Source organism: Vigna radiata, chromosome 9 (genome assembly GCF_000741045.1).
Source record: "Vigna radiata var. radiata cultivar VC1973A chromosome 9, Vradiata_ver6, whole genome shotgun sequence".
Classification (NCBI taxonomy): Eukaryota; Viridiplantae; Streptophyta; class Magnoliopsida; order Fabales; family Fabaceae; genus Vigna; species Vigna radiata.
The window spans coordinates 3079260-3104007 of record NC_028359.1 but is presented as its reverse complement, the minus strand read 5'-3'; the positions used below and the strand labels follow the sequence as shown (position 1 = coordinate 3104007).

The following is a 24748-nucleotide window of genomic DNA, read 5'->3' as shown; positions in this document are numbered from 1 at the left end:
AGTTAAGATGGTTTGGATTTATATGTGGCGATTCCACAGCAAAAACGTGCACAAATAGAAAATCATGACCATGAAAGCTGTATCATAATTATTATAATTATGACTAATATTAACAAAAACAATTAATTGCTCCCTAAATTTTATAGATAGATGTGAATATTATTGCTATCATTTTCTTTTCATAATTCTCTAATAAAATTTTATTCCTTACAATATTTTATTTCATAGACCATATATGGCACATATTGTACCGTTTAAGAGAACAAAAGAAAATAAAAATAAAAATAGTTAACAAAAAAAAATGAACATTAATTTTGGATAAGTGATACTGAGATTTAAAAAATAGTATTTTAGAATAGATAATGATTACAAAATAGTAAAATTTAATTATTTTAATATTAAAATTATTTTTATAAAACAGAAGTTTTATAAATTGAATTTTATTATTTTAAAATATATATGATTTTTTATATTTTTTTAAGTTATAATTTTTATTGAGTTGATTATTTCGATGAGTTCTTTAATTTGAATTTTTAATTTCTTTTTTTAGTAAGTTTTAACTTATTTTTTTTCATTCTTAGTTTAATTTCGTTCGTACATGAATTTTTTCGCGTTTGTTTGTGTCGGTGTAGTTTTCTTATTTTTCTTTAAATTGTTAATTTTTATTGAATTGATTATTTTAATAAGTTCTTTAATTTGTACTTTTAATTTCTTTTTTAGTAAGTTTTTAATTTATTTTCTCACATTCTTTGTTTAATTTTGTTTGTATATGAACTTTTTCCGATTTGTCTGTGTTTGTGTGATATTTTCTTGAATTTATGCTATCAATATTTTATTGACATAGTCAGATCGTTTTGATGTTTTCTTTATGCTTAGATAAAGATACCTTGTAAGTTAGGAGAAATTTTTACTGTTTGGATTGTGAACTGCATAGTCAAGTAAAGGAAGCTAGTCTTGACATGTGTTGTGCAAGTTTTAATGATTTGATGTTTTACACGTTGTTGATGTATTGATTTTAGGTGAAATTGATTGTCTCAACTAAATATGGTTTGATGTATTTGTTAATATGGTTTGGTATCGTTTGGATGATAACTTCACGCTTGATTTTATGTTGATTGAGATAATTCAGAATTTGAATAATTAAGCAAATTAGTACGAGCTCCTATGTTTTAAAAATATTCGAACCAATTTACTAGGATAGGAGTATCAATTTGATCAATTGAATAAATCCATCACAAAATGCAATTGTTGACATCTCATACAACAATAGGATACTAATGAGCGTCACTTTTTGTGAAAGGTTTGATGTTAAACGCTATAAATGTCACTGTCCGTCACTTATTTGGTAATCTCCAATACCCTGAGAGTAGTAAACAAACACCTCTATTGGTAACTAGAAACAATGTAGATCAAAGGTATTTGATTTTCCAATTGTAGAGCACAATAGCTTCCCTCTTAATTTTCTCTTTTAATAGGATAAAGAGAAATAAATCCCATTAAAGATAGGACCATAACCATTTTATGTAATCTTTGTGACTTATTTTTTCTAAAACATTAATATTTATAATTGGTCATTCACCAAATTAGAATATTGGTTATGATATCTACATAGTTAATATTTCATGACATATATGCTCATACCTATTAATATAATTAATTATATTACTTTACTATTGTAGCTAATAATATAATCACATTATTATTATTCTTATTATATGTGTGACCCAAATTGCTAACCGTTTGGCACTAAATGCTAGAGAGATATGTCATTTAATGTCACCGTGGATGGTTATTTTCTCTACTTATCCTCTCTTGTTTTTTAGTTGTTTTGATTGACTGATATTCATCTTGTTTATGACTTTAATGGTTAGTAATCAAGGAATTTCATGAAGAAATTCTTATTGTTGTAACTTTAATGTATGCATTGATATATGAGATTCACCAAAGAATATCCTGATATTCCAATAACCATTTATACTCGAGTAAAATATAATGAGTTATTTGGTGAAAGTTGTAGGAGGTTTAGTCGATGAGTTTGCTTGGCCTAAGATGCGAAGGGGATTAACCTTGGTGTGGATGAGTGATAACCCCTTTGATTTTGACTCTATAGAGTAGTAGATGTCACCACAAGTGTATACTTTCAATAAATTATGATATCAATGACATGTATCCAAATAACTGAGTTTGGAGTAATTTGTCTTGTGTGCATATGCATTCATTGTTATTATTCGTGCTTAGATTGTATATATATTGTACACTAGCTTATCCTTTTGTATATTTTGGCGTGAGCAGATGAGAATGTAAATGGTAATGTGTTTCTAGGAGAAAGTAACGATACTCTAGAATAGTTCCATAACTTGTGGTGATTTCTTTATATATGAATTAGTTTTTGAGAAGTTTCTGTTCTATTGAGTTTATTTGTATATATTTTATTATTATGATTATTATTAATATTATGTATATGTTTGACTTTTTTTTATAGATTTTATAATGTCTTATTTAATAGTTTTATACAATGTGATGCTAAAGTCACTTTAAAAATGTATAAAAAGTTTTCAAAAACTAAATTAAAAGAAAAATTAAAATTAAAATTAAAATAAAATATTAAAAGTTAAGAAAACTAAAACACAAGTGGCTATATCTCATATTAAAATTTAGTAACAAAAATATGATTTTTTTCACCAAATTAACTTTGTAGAATATAAAAAAAAAGAACTAAACTGATAAAAAAAAAAAACATAGTATATGTTTTATATAATTGATTTTAAAATATAATTATCATATAAATAATACTATCATCATAAATTTAAAATTTATATTTTTGAATAAAACTTATATCTTTAATTTAAAAATATTTTGTTTTTTAGGAAATTCGGATATTATATTATATTAAAATGATTATTATTAAGTTTTAAATGTTACATGATACAATAACACTCCTAAAAAAACTAAATATAAGATATGGTGATTCTTAACACAGTGATTATTTTAAATATTTAATTTAATATATGTATGATAGATTTTCTTTGTAAGAAAATTGAAAAGATAGATCTTAGATTAAGAAAGTGAGAGAAGACGTGGTGGAGAAGTAAAGAAGAATTTGAAAATTTTTATAAACCATAAACTATTGGTATTTGAAGCCATCTATTAGTATATTCCTTCTCTGCGTGGAATCAACTCAATATTTTTTCTTTAAAATTTAATATTCTTATTTTATTCCATTGATATGAAGTAAATGCATTGTTTATTTACAATCATAATCATAGTGGATGATTTAAATAATACTCGTGCCCCTTATTCTTTTTTGTTTTTCTTCAAAAAGATGCCATGATTAGAGAAATTATGAAAGATTCAACATAATAATTTTATATACTCGAGATAAATGTGTCAATTAATCACCACGAAAATGTTATCATTTAACAAGGATTACTTTTTAATTATATCAAATATTTTTTGTTTAAAAAATAATTATATCTTATGAGTTTTTGATTAGTTAAAGACTGGATGGTCAATTATAATTTAAATCATTTAGTAAATCTTTATGAACTCGGTCATTATTAAATAAATCGGTTGATCATAAATAAAAAACACATTAATTTTAATATTGATCAATATAAAAATATAATTATACATTAAATTATGATTAAATTAACATTAATTAAAAGTTCATATAGAAACCTAAAAATAAAAGTTTAAAATAATGAAATAAGTGATTTATGTTTATTGTATCATTAATTTTCACTTGTAAATAATATTTCTGTTAATAAATCCAAACAGTTTGGACAATTAATTCCCTAACAATATTTATTGATTATAATTTTTTACAATTTGACAAATAAAATTTGAAAATATTTACGGAATGATAACTGATATTTTATTATTAATAATAATGAGCTTTTTATTTTACAATTTGGATAATATGTATGAATTTGTTGGGATATTAAGGATCTGTTTAATTTGAGATTTTGTTTGCTTGAAGTAATAAACTTTATATTTTTCAAAGTGAGTTTAACCAAATCACGAAGTAACGATAAGTGGACCAACTATGAAATAAATATGTGATTTATGGATTGTGGTCAACCATTCATAAAGTTTAGAAAATAAATGTTCTTACATATTTTTCACATTTTATTCTACTTTTTAGGAAATAACTTTGATTTATTATAATTGAAATAATTTTTTGACATTTATTTTTTGTGTTTAACTAATTGTTAGTTCTTTACAACAATATAATAATAGCAATATCAAATAATTAATATTATTTTTATAATTAGACGTAGGAGTACTTTAATTATAAATATGTCAACATTTTTATTATAATTCAAATAATCAGTGATTAAAGCTAATAATTGTTTAACCAACTTCTATACACGTCAATTAATTAAAACTTTTTAATTACATATTTTGTTATTTAATTTATCACTTATAACATTTTATTAAAAAATAATAATTTTATCAATCCATTAATATTTTAATGAAAAGACAATGTGCAAAACAGTACAAAAACTAAAATACCCTCTGTTGGTTTTTCAAACCAATATAGTTATGTTGTTTTTAAAATTTTCTTAGGAATACTTTCTTATCTCATTAAAGATTTAACAGACTAATCAAACATTATAATAAAAGAAAGACATTAAGTGATAAAATGAACTGAATGATAATATTATGTATAATCAAAGCTTTAAATTTTTAACTGTATTTATTTTGAATATATTCTTTGAATATTGTAGAAACGAATAAATAATAAGTTTATCTCATAGAATATATTTTTACAAATATTTTAATTTATCTAAAACACTGTTTTTTTTTATCCTATATAAATTAATTTAAACTTTTATCTTTAACTGAAGATTCTGGCAAACTTTGAAAATAATTATTCAAATACACTAATTATTTCAGTTAAATAAAACCTCTTTTCACTATCAACAAAATAATACTATATAATTAATTGTCACTTGAAAAAAAACCATTTATATCTGGCGGTTATATTAAATAACAGTATTTTATTACAAAACATGACAGTATATTATTAAAATATAATAATTGAAATCAGTTACATTAAACAGCTAATTAATCTTAATTAAGATGATTGAAAATTTATTTTGGTATTAAAAAAGAAAGAGAAGGTTCAAAAAAACAATAAAGAAAAAAGAGAGAGAAAGACTCACACATTTCACATATAGAAGCTGACAAATATTTTGGAACACAGGTAGAGAGAGAAAATGCAAACACGCAAACCAGAGAAAACACTAATTTTGTGTCTTTTAAAATTGTTTTACTGCTTTGCATTTCTCATTATGATTTTCATTCACTCCTTCATTTTGTTTTTCTTTTTAATTTTATTTTTTGTGTGTGGATGCAGTAGTTTTCTTCTCTTCTCTGCTTCCTTCCCTGACAATCTCATTTTCACTTCCTTTTCATCTGAGACCCAAAAGCTGCTCCTGCTTCTTCTCCATTCCCCAAAACCATCCACTCTCTAGATTCATAGAAAAAGCTGCTTTTTTTCCTCTTTTTCCCTTGGTTTCTGATTTAATTCAATTGAACCTCTCTTTTTAATTTTAATTTTTTGTCCCTTTTGAATTTTTGGTGTCATTGTCTTTGTTAAGGGAGTTTTGTATGTGCCATTTCTTGTAAATTTTTGAGATTTGTATTGTAGTTCTTGTGGGGTGTGTGTATTCTGGAGCTCGTGTTTGATGTAAAGTTCGTGGCCTTTTGGGGGAGTTTTGTTGTGCTTTTTTGTTTGTGTTTGGAAGCGCGAAGAGCTTCTGTTTGATCAAACAGAAGCTCTTTGTTGGTGATTTTTTTTAGAATTTTCTGCTGGTGATCTCATTGGAAACCCGAGCTTCTTGAGGCTCGGGATCTGAATTGTGAAGATGGATTCAAATTCAACAAAGGAGAAGCTGCAGAACATTGATGCTGTTGCAGATGAAGCCGACCTTAAGTCTTGCTATATGCAGAAGTTCAGGCTGTATGAGACTCTCTCGGTAAATATGTCTAATCCTTCTTACAGATACATTATTTTTTGACCATGATCTAGATATGAATTTCTTTTTGGTTCAGCATGTTTATTTTTTCTTTTATTGATTTAAAGATTTAAGATGTTGTTTTGTTTGGGTTTGATTTTTGAATTTCTTTCTTTCTTTCCTTTGTCGAATTCATGATTATGTGCACAAATTCAGCAATAAATCATAATGTTTTTGCATTGGGAAAAGGAACTAAAATTATGTGGAAAGTTTGGTTTTCTATATGAGGAGCTTTCCATTTGGGATTTGGATACATGTCATTGTGAGATTGGTTTTATGAGTTATTGTCTTGTCTGGATTCTGGTGAATTTCGTTTCAACATAAGGCATTGATGAGTGTGCCTGACTTTAATCATTCAAAGCAGTTCTTTGTAACTTTCATTTGTTTTCGTCATGATGCTTGTGTTGTCTGACTATGTTTACACTGCCTTTTGTTTATTTTCCCCCTAAATATTTTATTTTTGGTTTACCTACGTATAATGGATTATTAAACACCTAAACTTTGTTGTCCACTTTGAGCTTTTTGACACCAAATTCATTGGATCTTACTGCAAAATTTTGTGATATCTACTGATTGAGTGTTTAACAAGCATTCATTGGGAAACCAGGGTTATTGTTTTTTTTTTTCTTTCATCAATTTCATGCATCTGGTCGGATCTGGAATATAGTTTGGTTTCAGTCTTTTATTTTGGAATTCTAAATTACTGAAGTTTGTCATGAAAAGGTGGCCACTTCATTTCTGTTCTTCTCTTACTACCCTGTATCCCAAAAAAATTGATGTGAAATATATGCACAAATTTTGATGAAAAGGGATAAAGGTAAGAAAAGGAACCTTAATTATTGAACTAAACTGCTATATTCTTATTCAGGAAAATGAGACCGACCTTGAAGGAAAAAAAAGTGGTAAAGTTGTCAATGTTAATCTTCTCGTAAATGTGTCACCTTCATTTATGTCTTACTTTCACATAGTTTATGTTTTCCATCTCAAAATCATTGCTTGTCCATTTTGTCCTGCTCTCCTCTGTAATGCAAAATTGAGTAGCCTTCTAAATATATCCAGAAATTTTTATGAAAATGGGGCAAAGGAAAAAAGGTTAACTAAAATCATTTTATTAAAGTGTTACATTCTTATTCAGGAAAGGAGACCTAAAAAGGAAAAAATTAAATTTCACTTCTTGTTTCTTACAGATCCTGTCACCTTCATTTGCCTCCACTCTCACATATTTTTGTTTTTTCTGTCTAAAGCCACTGCTGTTATGTTCTTGTCTTATTCCCCTCAATCTGGAAAAAAATGAGTAGCCTTGTTCAGAAGCTTCGATTAAATTGGAGCAAAACTGAAAAAATGTAGAATAAGAAACAATATAATTAAACTGTTTTAGTGGGAAGCGAGACCTAAATGAGAAAGGTTGATAGAGTTAGAATCTGAATTTTGTTTGACGTTAATCACTTGATCTTCTCACTCATGTCACCCTCATTTGTCACGTGCTTTCACATCATTGTCTCTTGGTCTATCAGCCATACTTTTTGTTTGAAATGGTAATATAATGATGTTGATTGTTGTTCTCTGGATAGAATGTTGTTTTCGTTTTCTACTTTGAATTTATTGTTATAACTATGAGAGAATGACACCTGTTGAAGTTGTTAGGGTTTACAGAAAGCATCGTGTCTGGTTCAAGCAATAAATTGCTCATTTCATATACATTCCATGCGCTACATGTAATATGTATGCAATTGTTTATAACCTTGCATGCTCAATGTGGCATTGTCACAATGTCTGGAAACTGCATAGTGCTTAAAACCCACCCTCTAAATCTGGACTAAGTAAAACTATTTCTCATTTGACATTTAGGTTCATATTGACACCATCCCTTGACACCTGTATGCATTAAATGACTATTGTGCTGGTTTTTGTTATGTTAGAAAATAAAACTACTTTCAATTGTTTAGAAATAAGTTTGCCATTAAATTTAGTTGTTTTTATTAGTGCTACACAGAATGTTAGCCTAGGTGTTCTTTTCCTTTATTAATATTTTTTAAAAATTTTGTCTATGCACATAATATAACTACAAAGCACTATCATTGTGGTCTTACAACTTTTCTACACTCAGAAATTTTACATGATCGGAAGAGACAAAAACAGAACATTTTGGAGGGTCTTAAAGATTGACAGATTGGAACCATCTGAATTGAATATCGTTGAAGATTCAGCAATATACTCAGAAATTGAGTGTTGTGACCTTCTGAGGCGGGTACATGAAGGAAACAAGTCTACAGGAGGGCTTAAATTTGTAACAACTTGCTATGGAATCATTGGTATTTTTCTTTTTCTGTATAAGATCTAAATTGTTATTATTATCCTAGTCTTGTTCCTCACATTTTTCATCAGAATAGATAATAATTTTTTTTCATGTGATTAGGATTTATCAAATTTCTTGAACCATATTACATGCTGCTTATAACGAAGCGAAGGAAGATTGGCACAATCTGTGGTCACAATATATATGCTATCACAAAGAGCGAAATGGTTCCAATTCCACATTCTACCGTGCGATCCAAAATGGCTTATTCTAAGGATGAGAACAGGTCTTTAGTCAATTTTGCATGTAATTGTAATGTGTCTATGGCAAATTTAAAGAGAAATGTAGAGAGTAGCGTCGAGAAGTATACTTTGTCCATTGTACTTAGATGTTATGAATTACAATTTTTTATTGAGTTCATTACACTGCGCTGTTAAAACATTCTGTTAGAGCATAGTTGTGTTGAAATTATACATTTTGGAGTGTTTATGTGTACTGTATATGTTGATTGTCTCTCTTCAGTCTGTATCCACAATGTGGGCTTCTTCAGAGCAACCTTCTCATCTTTCTTTCTGTGGTACACTTTAATCATCTCTTAGTTGTGAAATAGAATCAGTAATGCTTCTTCAAGATTTTGGAGTCATGTAATATGTATATTGTATAGTGTATACCTCCTTTGTTCTACATTTATTGTCATTTAATTTCCTGCAAATGTACAGGAGCAATCTTCATTGCTGTTATGTAACTTTTTGATTGAGAGAAGGTATTGCCAAGGTTTCAAGTTCAACTGGGAGATCACTTTATTTTTAATTTTTTGATACTTTTGGTTAGAGTTATCGGTTTCATAAGTTGATTTTAGTCAATTTCTTTCACTTTTATTTATTTATGTAAAAACCATCTTATTAATGGGCTTTGCTCTTTCTTCTGTGGTGATTTAGATACAAGAAGCTTCTATGCAGTGTGGATCTTGCGAAGGACTTCTTTTTCAGCTACTCCTACAATGTTATGTTTAGTCTTCAACGCAACTTATCTGATCATAATACTACAGGGCAATCGCTATATGATACCCTTTTTGTTTGGAATGAGTTCTTGACTCGTGGAATCAGGAATAATCTCCAGAATACTTCATGGACTGTAGCCTTAGTACATGGCTTTTTTAAACAGGTACAATTTTCTTTGTTGGCTAACTAACAGATATTTTTTTGAAGGTAACCACTGTAGTTAATAATAGTATTATTGCTATTGAGTCGTGAATGTTTTACCTGTTTCTTAGCCTGATATATGATTTGAGTATCTAACACCTATTTTTCTGTGGAGTGAAACTAATCTTATTTGTTTGCATTTCCTTTAATAGAGTTCATTCTGCATTTATTAAACCATAAATTGTTAGTTTTTTAGTTGTACTACATTGGGAAATTCATTCCACAAGTCCAGGTTTGATTAAATTTACCTTAGGAAGTTTTTCTAACTTCTTATTCTGACTAACTTTTAATTGTCATTTATTGGCTTCTAGATTCATCTTAGTAGTGCCACTGCCAGAAAAATACTAGTATTACGAATTCCAAGAAAGTTATCTTGTTGACAAGTGTTATGGTATGCAGGTCAAACTTTCCATATCAGACAGTGAGTTCAACTTGACTATCATTGCTAGGCGCTCACGGCATTATGCTGGGACCAGGTTTATATATTTTTGAGGCTTTTCTCATGTTTGTTAAAATTAAAATTTCATTCTATTTCATATCAATGCACTTGTGCAGATATTTGAAACGAGGAGTTAATGAAAAGGGTAGAGTAGCTAATGATGTTGAGACAGAGCAGATAGTCTTTACAGAAGCTCGTGATGGACACCCTATGCAAATCAGTTCTGTGGTGCAGAACAGGGGTTCAATCCCTCTTTTCTGGTCTCAGGAAACCTCTAGATTGAATATAAAACCGGACATTATATGTATGATATGGAAGCAACTATCCTCTGCTACTTATTTTGTTTTGAAATTTGTGCTGATTACTCATTGTCTTTACTTTTCTTTAGTATCAAGAAAGGACTCTACTTTTGAGGCCACAAGACTTCATTTTGATAATCTTGTCAAAAGATATGGAAAGCCAATTATTATTCTGAACTTGATAAAGGTAGGCTTTTCCATATATGTAACTGAACCGTTAAGCAAGTTTGTTTTCTTTTTCATTTCTCTAGACCAAAAGATTTTCTACCTTATATATTCTTTTGTCTTCTCTGTTTAAGACACGTGAGAAGAGGCCTCGAGAAACTATTCTGCGAGCCGAGTTTGCAAATGCTGTTAGGTATATTAATAAAAGTTTGAGAGGGGAAGATCGCTTGAGGTTCCTTCATTGGGATCTGCATCGGCATTCAAGATGGTAACTTACTCTTCCCTTTTTTGTCCATCCAGTTCAGGTTTATTCATGGGGTGTTATTTTATTAAATCAATGACCTTTAGCAGCAAAGCTACTAATGTATTGGGACAGCTGGGAAAAGTGGCTGCATATGCGCTGAAGCTGACAGGCATCTTCTACTCTCCAGTGACACCAAATATGAGGCTAGATGGATTATCCCAATATTCCTACTCTGAGTAAGTTTCGGTCCAGTTTACTTTTGTACTAATTATGCAACTTGACATTTCATTTGATTACTCTACAATTGTTTTTGCCTCGATGTTATTGCTAGTAATTTTATTTATCATGGAATAACTCCCTCAAAAAGCTTGAGCTATTAGGTGAAGATTCTTGTATTTTTTTTAGTTAATATCTTAAATAAAATGCCTATTGTGAATGAGCTTTCTGGGCCTGAAGCACAGACAATGCACATGCTGATCCTACCATCTGCTGAAACCTTTTAGTCCTGAAAGCTTTGAAATTATGTTGTGCACCAAGTCTTCTAAAAGCATAAGCTGTTAGGTAAAAACTCATGAATGGTTGGTTTTTTACTATCATTTGTTGATGATCTTTTTTGTAATATAATGCAGGAATAACAATGTCATTGATCACTGTATCACAGAAGAAGCCAGCATAAATAAGAATAATGTTGATACAGAAACAGAAACTAGCAACTGTTATTATAGGGATGATGAGAACAAAGATTACGGTGTCAAACCCCAGATGCTTCAATCCGGGGTGTTGAGGACTAACTGCATAGACTGTTTAGATCGTACCAATGTTGCTCAATATGCTTATGGACTAGCTGCACTTGGACGTCAGCTTCAAGTTTTAGGATTTATTGAATCCCCACATATTGATCTTGATAACCCTTTGGCTGGGGAATTAATGGAAGTCTATGAGTCCATGGGAGACACATTAGCCTTTCAATATGGGGGTTCTGCAGCACACAACAAGGTAATCTCTCTAGTTTAGGAGTTTTGACTTTATACCATTCAGAAATTCTGCATGACTGCGTCCAAAGTGTAAGATGGAATCCAAAATGACGCAAGTTAATCTAATGCTGCAAGCTTGTTGCTTTTATTAGGTTGTCTCCAGTGAAAATATGCCTCTTTTGCCAGACATGTATTTGATTCACAACTTTCTGCTATAGTGTTTAATTTGTTGTTGGTTTGGTTGATTGTATGCATGCAGTTATTACTATTACATAATTCTTGTTTAAATGGGCTCCCTATATTTTTAAAACTCATACTGAATCAGGATTATTTTATAACCTTGGCAAAACCCTAATCAAGATACTGAATTATAGTTGTTTAAAGGACCTAAAAGTTTATTTAAAGTTCTGAAATAGCTCAAACAATCATTGATATTTAACCTTAATGATTAATTTACTATGGAGAGGCCACCACAATTTTCGCAAAGTTTTGAAAGAGATCTAAATTTGCCACTTGTTATTTTTTCCTTGCATGAAATTTTTTTCTGATTAGTGATTACCGCTCACTCCTTTATATTGTGATTGCTTTGCTATTTTTTAGATATTTTCTGAAAGAAGAGGTCAATGGAAGGCAGCAACACAGTCCCAGGAATTTATTCGAACCCTACAACGTTATTACAATAACACATATGTAGATGGTGATAAACAAAAAGCAATTAACTTGTAAGTTAAATAAGCCCATTTGTTTACTTGTATTTTTGCATAATTTTTTTCCATATCTAATATGATTTATGAGTAAACACTAGCAGTTTTTGTGAGTGGAGTGTATTAGAATGATATGGCTATTGTTGTTTTTGTTATTGTTTGGGTCAGATTCTTGGGTCATTTTCAGCCGCAACAGGGAAAACCAGCACTGTGGGAGCTTGATTCAGATCAGCATTACGCTGTCAAGAGACATGGCCTTTATTTAACAGATGGCAGCGTTAGGTAACGAGTGGATTATTGAGTTGCACTAGTTTTTGTCCTTTTCATTTAATCAAGCGTTGAGTTTTAAATTTTCAAGAATTTAATTCGCATATATGATCTTCTGATATTTTGTCAAACTTCAGTTATAATTTTTCTGTTTGGATCCATCTTTAACTTTGAGCGTAATCCTCAAGCTGAAAATATTGGTCAAGCATATAGATAGATATTGATGATTTGAGTGAGAGAATACCTTTTCAAATAAATGTTTGTAGTTTCAGTAGTATTGATGGTGTTTGGTTTGACTTAATCTATGTAATAGAAATATTATATAGGCAAAGCGTAATCTCAAATTTACTCTTGTCTTCTGAGGATGAAAGCAAATGAGTACAAGTTATATGTTCCTTGTGTATTTTATTAAATGATATTGTCTTTAATTATGTATTTCTCTGTGTGAAGATTGACGCTTTTCCTTTATATTGGCAGGTCAACTATTACGAGATCTCTATCAGATGGTAACATTCTCGGTGAAAGTGATGCTTCCATTAGGAACTTGAATGATACAAATTGTCAGAAATCATCTGAAAAACCTGATAAGCATTTCCGTTCGGGATCTACGCCGGATATCTTTGTTTGTGGAAGTGATATTTGTCATTGCAGGTATGCTAAGTTGGTATTTTGCATGCTAAATCAAGGCACGTAATGTAACTTATCTGAAAGGCCAGCTGAAAATTTGATAATAACACAGCCTCAGAGTTAGGCAGAACTGGGTTTCTTATTTGAATTGCATTCACTCTACTGAATTATATGATAGGTTATCTAGGGTCGTAGGAGGAACCATGCTATCAGTTGCTACATGCTTTGTAGGGCACTAGGTCCTGTAAAGGAGGGTCGATTAGGCCCACATAATCTCTTGTTTAAAAAGTATTTCATGCAAACCTCACTACTGTCTGGAATTTTTTATTATATTTTAATTGTGGGAGGGGAAATGAAAGATTCTTTTGTCTCCCCAGGAAACCCTTCCTTAAGCATTATGACTTTAGAGTATATAGACACAATGTCACTTTTATTTGTTTTATAGAGTATCTTTTTTAGATGTTCTCTTAGAAGTGGTTTTCAAGTTTCATCATGTATAATGATTATTTCCTTATTAGAGAAATATTATGTCATAAAGAGGGATTAGTGTTTTTTGTATGATGTATCACATCACTAAGAGATATTTCAGTCACGTCTAAATTCCTATAATTTCAAGTGTTTTAAATATTTTAAAGTTCCCAAACTTATTTAACCCGGGTCAGCATGACAACATCATATTTTGCTAGGTGGTAGGTTTTTTCTACTCCGAGTTTGTTAGAAGCAATTTTGTTAAAGAAGTGTAAAGTAATAAGCTGCTGCCTTAATCTTTTGTAAATACTACTACTTCTGAGTGCTTATTTCAGAATTGTTATCTTTTTTTGTTACATTTGATTTGCCCTTCACAAGAGAATATACAGGAGACTGAGTCAGGCACCTTAGTAACCTGGTCTTTTATGTATACTATGCTGCATAGTTTGAGCTGATATGATTTACTAAATAAATCCAAGTTTTTTGACAGTTTTTGTTTTTTCAAATCATACAGGCAGATATACGGAGGAGTGGTCAAGGGTAAAAATTGTGAGAGTGGTCATATTTGTTACGATGAACATGGTGATGCATGTGACTGCTCCAATTTCCTTGATGTGGACTGGCTTTCTTCTTCTGGAAATTCCTGTGAAGAGGAGTTACTTGAAAGGTAGTTCTAAAACTTTGATTAGTAATCACATACCCGTGACATCTTTAATTACATAGATTTTAAACTATGGTCTTTCTTCACCATTGTGTTATGCTTTCCTTGAATCTTTGATCAGAGGTGGAGAGGCACATGTGAAATGGGTGAGAGAATAAGAATGCTTTTATCACAGAATTGATTATTTCATTTAATTTGTGAGGATCATCTTTGAATTAAAAATTTGATGAGGAGAGAGTGATGGAATTGTGCCTTCCTTTTCTTTATGCAATACCCAGATATTGTGCAATTATGACTTATGGGAAGCAAGATTTTGACTTTAGGGGAGATAATAAGAGGGAGGGAAAGCATTTTATCTAGCTCAGCAAATGTTGAAGTGTCTAGCTGGTGTTATATCTAGAAACCTTCAATCACCTCTTCCAATTAAAGCATATTACTGAGAGGATTTTATCTTTAGATTGTAGTAAAATGTTAGTCTTGGGTTTTGTACTGAAGTGAATCCTCAAGTGAAATTAGGAGGGGATGAATTTCCTTTTTAGTTGTTTTCTTAGAGTGAGCAATACTTGCACCATGTGCAAAGTCCTCAATGGATTCTCAGACTAAGTGCTCACCCACTGGCACATGACTTTGTTGTTATTGTTGAAGGACAATGAAGAAGTAGTAAGATGTTCTTATCTTTTTCTTTTCAATGCTTGTTTTGCTATATATTTGAATAAAAGCAGTCGAGAAATTTAAGTAATATCAATATTTTGGAGTAAAAACCCCGTTCTTGAGCTCGGGATTAGTCTGCATTTTTCAAGGTTTTGTTGTTGACAAATGCCAATGTTGTTGGTTTTACAGGTCAACCAGCATCTCCTCGGAGAATATCGCAAATGAACTAGTAACCACTGAAACATCTGCTAGTGAATCTGGATCCAGCCTTAAGGTCAGTGTATGTTAGTTTGCAGAGCCATTACAGAATAACATATCACTTCCTCTGAGGACGAAATATGATTCACTAACAGTTCTCTAAGAAGAAACAAAGGAAGATAACTTCCAAAGCCTTAAACAACAATAGGGCCTTTCTGTAATTCTTGTATGCCCTATAAATTGTTCTGAATATCACATTTGCTTCTGAACTTGTGTTTAGAACTTAGAAGATCAACTTGACAATGCAAATACATTAGCATGATATTTACAAGTATTGAGAGCCTAGTTTCAACAACTGGGACCTCAGTTTTTGTCCACAAATCCTCTACCATCTTCAACACTAAAAATTCTCAGAATCCAACTGTCAAAGTACATTCATTTTCCTACATTCAACTATGATAAATGTCCAATGTCAGTGTAAAACCAATTTATCCTACCATCCAATCACTCATTGTCATGTAAAGTCCAAGACAACACATGTGTTTATGTTGGTGTTAAAGACATTTTTCAATGATGTTTAGTACATTCTTGTCTTGCATGAAGCCAAGTGGTGGCTAAAATCTGCATTGAATGTATTTCAGGGAAGGCAGAGTGCAGAAGAACTGAACAAAGATAGGAAGTACAGTGAAAGGTTTGAACGTTGGGTAAATGAAGGAGAGATGCATTTGCATTTTGCTTGAGAGAATATAGTGTCTTAACTATTATGATCCCATCCGAAGGATTTGGGGGCTTCTGACTTGCTGTACATAAATAAAAAATGGTAAGAATATCATCCAAAAGCAGACAAATAGCAGCAGTGGCAGCAGCTGACAGGCTGAGTTTTGTTCATGGGGGCAACAACATTTGAGTTACTCATTATAGTTTTCCTTCAATAGCATCCATTTGGGAGGTAATGGTAGATGTTAATAGGTAATTCATTTTTCTTCCTCCCAAAACTTACCGCAATATCATCATCATCAACCCTGTACATAATTTAAAGTGAAAAACCAAAAAAATGCATAGCTGCTTCTGAGGTTATAACTGTTCAAGAAATCATATGCAGACAACATTTTTGGTTCCTTGGGATATTTGAGGTTCTATTTCCTTTGGCTTTTAACAGATCTTATGAGAGGCTGGAGAGAGAAGAAATAACTTTTCTATATATAAAGTTTTCTTTAAATAAAAATTAAGTTGGTTAAGCTTTTTTAAGTATCAGTCAATATTATTCTTACCTTTTCATTCAACAAATAGTTTTTCTTCAAAAATTCGTATAATTTACTTAGACTCACATGATTTAGTTTTAATATTATATGTAATTTTGAGCAAAAACTATTATATTTTTAATTAAATAAAATAAAAACCGTTTTGTTCATAATGTAATGGATATATTATCAATCTTTTTTATTAATAAAATGATAAATTACATATAGTTTATTATGTAATATAAAATCAAAATTATATGCAAGCGTCTTTAAATGATATTTTGTTAAAAAATTATATAAAAATTAGTGTTTATGATATATTAAAAAGACACGCTGGTTAATTGTATTTATCTTAATTTAAAACATTTCTTATTACTTAAATTATCTTAAATAATATTTTTCGTATTTAGTAGGGGGTAATTATGTTAATGGTAATGACTAAATAAAAAAAAATTATAGCTAAAACATAACTCAGGGACTTTTGATGTTACACGATGAAGATCAATTATAAATTTTATACAATTTGAGTCCTTTGAACATTTTTTTTACCATTTAAAACATTCAGCCTTCTTCATTGAATAAACTCATATAATTTTTCAAATGTGTAAAACTTTATTTTTTTTAAGACTCTTGGCACATTGTCTCTTATCAGTGAAATAGTAAATGATGAATCTAAAAAACTGTTACGATAATTTTGAAAACACAATAAAACTTATAAACTAACTTTCTTAATAAGTATAAATTAATTAAAAATATCTTAAATTTGAAGACACGAAAAAGCCAGTTTAAGAATATTTTAATCGAGTTAGATAAATGTTGTATGTTTTGGTAGTTAAAATCGAAATATTTGCAGGTGAGTAATATAGTTGAAAATAGTTTTACCCATAAATAAATAACTCAATTATGTTTATGAAAAAAAAATTGAAACATTTTTTAAGAATAATTTGATACAATTTATGTAATTTTGTATAATTGTTTTCCCACGTATGTAAAGTTTCTTTATTTGAAAATCTTGAGATTTAGTTATTGAGCTTAATTTATCGAACAAAGTCAACATTTTTATTCGCTTTAAATAACATGCTTCTAAATGTTTATAAATGCAATGTTGTTTATATTTCACTAAATTGTTATATTTATAAAATTGTCATTATGCTTGAATCTCATTATAGTGTGATGATTGTTGAATTAAAATTTATTGATATTTATTTTATGTTGGGATACATGGTTTTGAATGGTAAATTTTACATACGAGTTATTATGTGAATTATGTATTATGTGGAATGAAATATAAATATATATATATATATATATATATATATATATATATATATATATATATATATATATTTCAATAGTGATTTTACATCACTTACTTTTTCAATTTAAACAAAGGTTAATTTCAGACAAAANGTAAATTTTACATACGAGTTATTATGTGAATTATTCTTAAACTCTATTTTATTATTATTATTCATATATATATATATATATATATATATATATATATATATATATATATATATTTCAATAGTGAACTTACATCACTCACTATTTCAATTTAAACAAAGGTTAATTTCAGACAAAAAAAAATAATGTTCTCGAAAATAATCCTTTTTATTAGTCATAATGATTGGTAGGCCTTCTGTTACTGGGCTTGTTCGTTGGTTGTCCATCTTTTAATTGGGCCTGCTGTTGACTGACCCGTTAGCCTAAAAACCGAAAAACTCATTGGCGAAACTTCTGCGGCGCGCGGTTTCTCTTCTGAGGTCCTATCTGCACTCACTGAAACACTAGGATTTTCGAGCTCTTGTTTCGGAGTTAACATAACCATGGCCGCCACAACCAACGCCGCTGCCCCGCCGCGCCAGCTCTCTCCAAAGGAAACCGACATCCAGATGATGTTGGCAGCCGACGTTCACCTGGGCACCAAAAACTGTGATTTCCAAATGGAGCGCTACATTTTCAAGCGCCGCAACGATGGTAACTAACATTTTTTTTATCTCTATCGGTACACAATAGACAACCGCGTCGTGTTATATAATTTTGAATCTGAAATAGATGCAGGAGGAGAATATGGTTTTGACTTGTCGTGGTTTGGATTTGGTATTAGGTATTTACATTATCAACCTTGGTAAGACATGGGAGAAGCTTCAACTTGCTGCTAGGGTTATCGTTGCAATTGAGAACCCTCAGGATATTATTGTGCAATCTGCTCGGCCTTATGGTCAGAGAGCGGTTCTCAAATTTGCCCAGTATACCGGTGCTCATGCCATTGCTGGAAGGCACACTCCTGGTACCTTTACCAATCAGCTCCAAACCTCTTTTAGCGAGCCTCGCCTCCTTATCCTCACGGATCCAAGAACAGATCATCAGGTTCATGTTCAACTTAAACTGTATTATGTGAAATGCATATGTTTTACTTTAGCTTCATTTGATATGGTAGTTAGTCCAATTTTCCTTTAAGGAATAGAATGGTGATTGTTGATTCATGTTTTTCAGACAACATGTCTTGGGATGAGAACTTTTTTTGGTTTTTTCTTTCGTGTTTTTCTTTACTTGATGTTGCCTGCGTTGTGATTTTAATATAAATTGTTTTATTTTGCAGCCCATTAAGGAAGCTGCTCTTGGAAACATTCCAACCATTGCTTTCTGTGACACTGACTCGCCCATGAGGTATGTGGACATTGGGATTCCTGCCAACAACAAGGGAAAACACAGCATTGGGTGTCTCTTTTGGCTTCTTGCCAGGATGGTGTTGCAAATGAGGGGTACCATTCGTCCTGGCCTCAAATGGGATGTTATGGTATGTATTTTCTTGGTTGAATTTTCTTAGTGGTATTGTTAATGAGATTATTGGGTTTAATTTGGAGAGAGGCAGATTTTTAGGAGGATATTGAAGAAGACTGTTTTCTTAATCTTTTGTTTTATTATGCAGGTGGACTTGTTCTTCTATAGAGAACCAGAGGAGGCTAAGCAACAAGAGGAGGAGGAAGCTCCTGCTGGTGATTATGCCATCACTGACTATAATCCCGGTGCTATTGCTGCTGATGGCCAGTGGCCCGGTACAATTGATCAATCGTGGACAGATGCAGTTCCCCAACCTATTCCAGCTGTACCTGGTGTNAACTGGGGAGCGCCAGCCTCTACGGATGCTCCTGGTAAGTCATTAATTTGTTTTGACACACTAAACTGAACTTAGTTATTTTACGTATTCTATTGTTTTATGTATATTGTCATCTTTGATGTTGACTGATCATTACATCTGTTAGTTTTCGTTTTGGTTGTCTTTTATCTTTAATTTGTGACAAGATGCAAATACAAATTGCGTGTACATTTGTGATGTCTGGATCTTTGCATTCATTTTTTGTTTAGAAATTGCAGCTGCAGGAGATTGGGGCGAGGCTGTTCCACCGCCACAACAAATCCCTCTTCCTTCTTCCGGAGTTGAATCTGTCCAAGCAAGTGGCTGGGATTAAATTATTGTTTTTGATGCTATGATTTTGCCCCGCTTGCAATTTAGTTTACTCTTTGGAAGTAAAATATGTATCAGTTTTTTTGTAGAAAGGAACTTGTTTTTTGGTTTGAGCGTCAGAAATATTATTATTAACAAACATGGTTCTTGAATGTTAGGTAATGTGATGTTTTTTGAACTTCGTTACCCACTATTTATATTGAGTATTTCGAATATTTCGTGATTGAGGAACCGAGATCCTAGGTTCTATACAGGAGCAGTTCATGGAAATCTAATTTGGCGATGATGATACTTTTTTTTCTTAATTTTATAGAACCTTTACTGGGAATTGCCTTTTCTTTTTCACTGTATGCCTTTGTTTTCCATCTTCATCTACGTTGAATTTTTCTGCATGCTTAATGGAGAATGGGGTATTGATATTGAATATAATATCCCTTAAAGTAGTATTGTATCTAGACATTTTAAGAGATTGCGTCATTTAGCATAAATAGATCTTCAGATGTTCATTAGGTCGAGGAAGATTGCAAGCTTTAAAAGATTGCAAACTCCAGAGTGTTAATACGAAGCAAATTTAGTCAAGTTTTGCTAGAGCGTCTTTCAAGTTTTCGCGACATGTTTGGTCTTGGAAATTTAATAATGATTGAGTAACATTTTAGATTTGAATTTGTTTAGTTTATGAGATGTTGACTGTATCAAATGTGTGAACCTCAAACCCTAAAACAAAAACCCAAAGTTCCAAACCAAACCTCTAAACCCTAACCTCAAACCATGAATTCCGGATCCTAAACCCTAGGTCCTAGATCCTAGATCCCGGACCTCTAAACTATAAATCTTAAATCTTATACCTTAAACTATACACTCTAAACACTACACTCCAGAGTGTACACCTAAACCCTTAAATGTTTAAACCTTACACCTTACATCTCCATAAATCCTAAAACTTTAAATTATACACTCTAAACACTACACTCTACATTGTACACCTAAACCCTTAAATGTTTAAACCCTACACCTTAGACCATTATAAATCCTAAAAGTTCTAAACACTAAAAACCTTGAACCCTAAAAACCAAAATCCCTAAAAACCCAAAAGTCTCAAAAAAATCCAAAATCCTAAAACCCTTAGGCAAAATATGACCGAGTCAACCTCTAGTAATTTGGCTAGATTCGGTGGAGTTGATCTTGATTGAAATTTAATCGAGTCCGTCTTAATCAAAATTTGGTTGAATTCAATTGAGTCAGTCTTAATCAAAATTTGGTGAAATTCGATCTTGTTAACCTCAATCCAAATTCATTCTCACCATTAGTCAAGGATCGCGAGAGATGGATGGATCTAGACCGAAGGTCAAGACGGGCTAAATAGGGACAATGCTCGAGACGGATCAACCTAATCAACACAACTGGCCTAGGTCGAAGGTTGATACTGATGCATCCTGAGTCGAAGGTTAAGATTAGTCAGTCTGACTTAGATCAATTCGGGCTTAAGTTCCAGACAAATTGGTTTGGATCAAGGTTGTGATGATTTGATCTACACTAAGGTCAACTCTGGTCGATTTAGCCAAAAGTTAAGATAAATCTATTCATACTAAAAGTTGAGACGGACAAGTCTAAATTGAAAGTCTAATAATATATTTAAAAAATTAATGTTTTTTCTTGTTTGAAAATAAAGTCCACAAATTGATCTGAACCACATGAATGTTGCAACATTTTAGTCCTATAGATTTTTTGAAGGATAATGATACTTATACAACATTTTTTTGATAACATTTGAACATCATCTACGTGTCATTCTGTGATTGGTCCATGGTGATATTTATAATTACTATTATTGATTGTAAAGTAATTTTGAACCAATCATAAAATGACACGTAGATGATTTTCAAATGTTATCAAAAAAATGTTGTATAAGTATCATTATCCTTTTTTTAAATGAAAAGTTATATGACTAATTTATTTTGTCCCAACCCGCAGGTGAGTTACATCAAACGCGAGAGTCAAATTGACAATTGTAGTAAAAAAAGAATCATTTATAAATAATTTTTAAATTTACTTATGTATTTTGTTTAAAATAACATGTTTCTTTTAAGCTGAAGGTGATTAAGCTGGTAATTGAAGAGATTCATAATTCTGCATTTTAAATAATGAGCATAACATGTTTCTTTTATTCCCGAACTCTTTTTCTAAAAGAATCTCGTGCGTGAAGGATGTTTCTCTTACCGTCTCTTCTTTCAATAATACTAACACATCCAGTTTCCCCCTTAATGCATTTTTGGTTTCTTACAATCAGTCATAACATCAAATTGGCTGCTCGTTAATATTTTGCTCAAAATTAATTCCTCAATTCACTTTTAATAACTACAGTCACTTCAAGTTTTCACATTCGTATTTCCTAGTTTAAAAATCTCGCAAATTAAACTAACTAGCCTATTTCAACCTTTTTTTTATGCACAAAGTTTGCCAACTGGTGCATAAATTTTACATAAAATAGAAATTTTTGTTTCCAAAAATTTAACCTCGATCCATATAAAGATTGAATTTCATCAAAATGAGTTTCAATATCATTCCAATATTCTTATTCAAAATATTCCTCAAGCCCCTGATTGAGTAAAATACGAAATTGTAAAGCTTAAGTAGATGACAAAAAAAGAAAAAAAAAATTATTAGTTCACACATAACCAAGATAAAACCCTCTTTTCAAAAGATGACACTGCTAATGTAACTTAGATATATATAAACAATTCTTAAACTTTTACTGCGGATGCAAAAGTTTAAAGATCATTTACTGAAGAATATTTGTTATGTGTGAAATATTCTTAACGCAAAAATAAGCATTTTTTTATATTCTATTAATAAAATATTTACAATATTATTATCTATAATATGAAATACACATTTCCCTATATTCAAGAATTCGTTATCGGTTATCTATATCTATATATAATGTATATGTATATCTAAAGAAAATTTCGTATTTTAGTATCTATTTATTTTTAATTTTATTCTTTAAATCAGTGAATATTTATCTAAATTATAATAAGTATTTTACAAATTTGATTTTTTCAATGGCTATTTCTTTAAATTTATCTGTTTTTTATTTAATTATGTTCTCAAATTTTTCAATCTTCTTAATTATAAAACTATTTACAAAATAAATAGGAATTATTTAAAATAAAATTACACAGAAAATATCTTAATTTTATAATAAAAATAAAAATAATAATTTCATTATTTTTATTATCATAAAAATATGAATACACATATTCTTTCTATATATATTTTTTCATTAATATATAATTTTCACTAATATATAATATGTATATGATTAAATTTTTTTTCTTATATTGTGTGTGATTAAAATCTAACTTCAATTTTATAATAATTTATGAGGGATATAAAATATTTTAAAAATGCATATTTAAATTATTATTTTAATTTAGTTATCTATGTAAAATCTATTTTAGTTATAAAATAATTAAAAAGTAACAATTTTATATTCTATACAAAGTGATTAGTGTATGAAATATTTTTTTAATATAACCGTGGGCCTTAAATGTAATTATATAATTACATTAATAATATAGAAAAATATTATTTATTAGCACACTGCAGAATACTACATTGACTACTACTTTTACACAATACGTAGAAAATGATATATCTCAGTAAATATGTGAAAAACTAATTATGATTTACTGAAAAGTATATTATGCCTGAATTTAAGTAGATTGGCAGTGGATAGGAAAAATAATTCATTCTTTTTCTATATTACATGAATGATTCGATCCATAAGAACATGATCTGATCCAAAGCCGAAAAATCTTAGTTAATGACATCCATCCCTATTTCACCTTATTGTATAAATTATTTTACAAATAATAAAACCACTAAAAAATAATATACTATCAAATATTTATTAAAAACATAATAAAAAAAATATATAGGGTTAAATATATTTTTAGTCCCTGTATATTTTGGGACGATTTTGATTTTAGTCAAAATTCAAACTAAAGTATAATTTAGTCCTTTAACTTTAGTTTTATTTGTTGTTTCAACAGTTAATATTGAAACAAAAATGTGTCGAACAGTATAAACAGTCCAAAGACTATAATAAAACATGCTTGAAATAACAAATAAAGTTAAAAAAATTTGATAAAAAAGACTAAAACCATAGTTTTCTAAAATTGAAGGACTAAATTATACCTTAGTTTGAAAATGGATTAAAACCAAAATCGTCCAAAAATATAAAAACTAAAAACATATTTAACCCAATTTATATAAATTTGAACAGACGTACAAAAAATCAAATAATTAATAAATAAGCAAAGATATATAAATTCCAAAACTAAAAACAAATAATGGTTAATATATATTTGAGATATCTAAATAGCCAATCCATACCAAATTTAAAAAGTCGGAATCCGGATTAACAGTTGCTAAAAGCATAGTAAAAATCTAATTTCAGCATCTCATAAACTAAACAAATTCAAATCTAAAATGTTACTCAATCATTATTAAATTTCCAAGACCAAACATGTCGCGAAAACTTGAAAGACGCTCTAGCAAAACTTGACTAAATTTGCTTCGTATTAACACTCTGGAGTTTGCAATCTTTTAAAGCTTGCAATCTTCCTCGACCTAATGAACATCTGAAGATCTATTTATGCTAAATGACGCAATCTCTTAAAATGTCTAGATACAATACTACTTTAAGGGATACTATATTCAATATCAATACCCCATTCTCCATTAAGCATGCAGAAAAATTCAACGTAGATGAAGATAGAAAACAAAGGCATACAGTGAAAAAGAAAAGGCAA

The 24748-nt window shown here is 30.1% G+C and overlaps 2 protein-coding genes across 5 annotated transcripts; both read left to right on the top strand.

Annotated features, from left to right (window-relative positions):
* Nucleotides 1-5192: 5192 nt before the first annotated feature.
* Nucleotides 5193-16348, top strand: LOC106774022 (phosphoinositide phosphatase SAC2). Of its 3 annotated transcripts, none has more exons than XM_014660823.2 (16): nucleotides 5193-5984; nucleotides 8131-8335; nucleotides 8440-8605; nucleotides 9258-9483; nucleotides 9921-9997; nucleotides 10077-10264; nucleotides 10349-10446; nucleotides 10559-10692; nucleotides 10776-10904; nucleotides 11298-11664; nucleotides 12243-12364; nucleotides 12515-12628; nucleotides 13091-13264; nucleotides 14223-14375; nucleotides 15210-15294; nucleotides 15860-16348. In XM_014660823.2, exons 1-16 carry the CDS (start codon nucleotides 5874-5876, stop codon nucleotides 15956-15958), a joined length of 2448 nt encoding a protein of 815 aa, XP_014516309.1. In that variant the 5' UTR covers nucleotides 5193-5873; the 3' UTR covers nucleotides 15959-16348. The 3 variants fall into 3 exon arrangements, with proteins under 3 accessions (XP_014516309.1, XP_014516308.1, XP_022641905.1); XM_014660822.2 differs by having other exon boundaries at nucleotides 10773-10904; XM_022786184.1 differs by lacking the exons at nucleotides 5193-5984; nucleotides 8131-8335; nucleotides 8440-8605 and adding an exon at nucleotides 9039-9082 and having other exon boundaries at nucleotides 10773-10904.
* A 1828-nt stretch (nucleotides 16349-18176) lies between these two features.
* On the top strand, nucleotides 18177-20162 carry LOC106772956 (40S ribosomal protein SA-like). 2 transcript variants are annotated; one of them, XM_014659606.2, is made up of 5 exons: nucleotides 18177-18439; nucleotides 18570-18832; nucleotides 19065-19262; nucleotides 19395-19617; nucleotides 19841-20162. In XM_014659606.2, the coding sequence occupies exons 1-5, from the start codon at nucleotides 18289-18291 to the stop codon at nucleotides 19933-19935; spliced, it is 930 nt and encodes a 309-aa protein (XP_014515092.1). In that variant the 5' UTR covers nucleotides 18177-18288; the 3' UTR covers nucleotides 19936-20162. The 2 variants fall into 2 exon arrangements, with proteins under 2 accessions (XP_014515092.1, XP_014515091.1); XM_014659605.2 differs by having other exon boundaries at nucleotides 19832-20162.
* The last annotated feature ends 4586 nt before the right edge of the window (nucleotides 20163-24748 follow it).

Bases quoted from the DNA above. Each gene is read 5' to 3' on its own strand.
- LOC106774022 (XM_014660822.2), top strand. From the start codon at position 5,874: ATGGATTCAAATTCAACAAAGGAGAAGCTGCAGAACATTGATGCTGTT. The intron at 5,985-8,130 runs GTAAATATGTCT...TTCTACACTCAG, and splicing joins GGCTGTATGAGACTCTCTCG to AAATTTTACATGATCGGAAG. The intron at 10,447-10,558 runs GTAGGCTTTTCC...TCTCTGTTTAAG, and splicing joins TTATTCTGAACTTGATAAAG to ACACGTGAGAAGAGGCCTCG.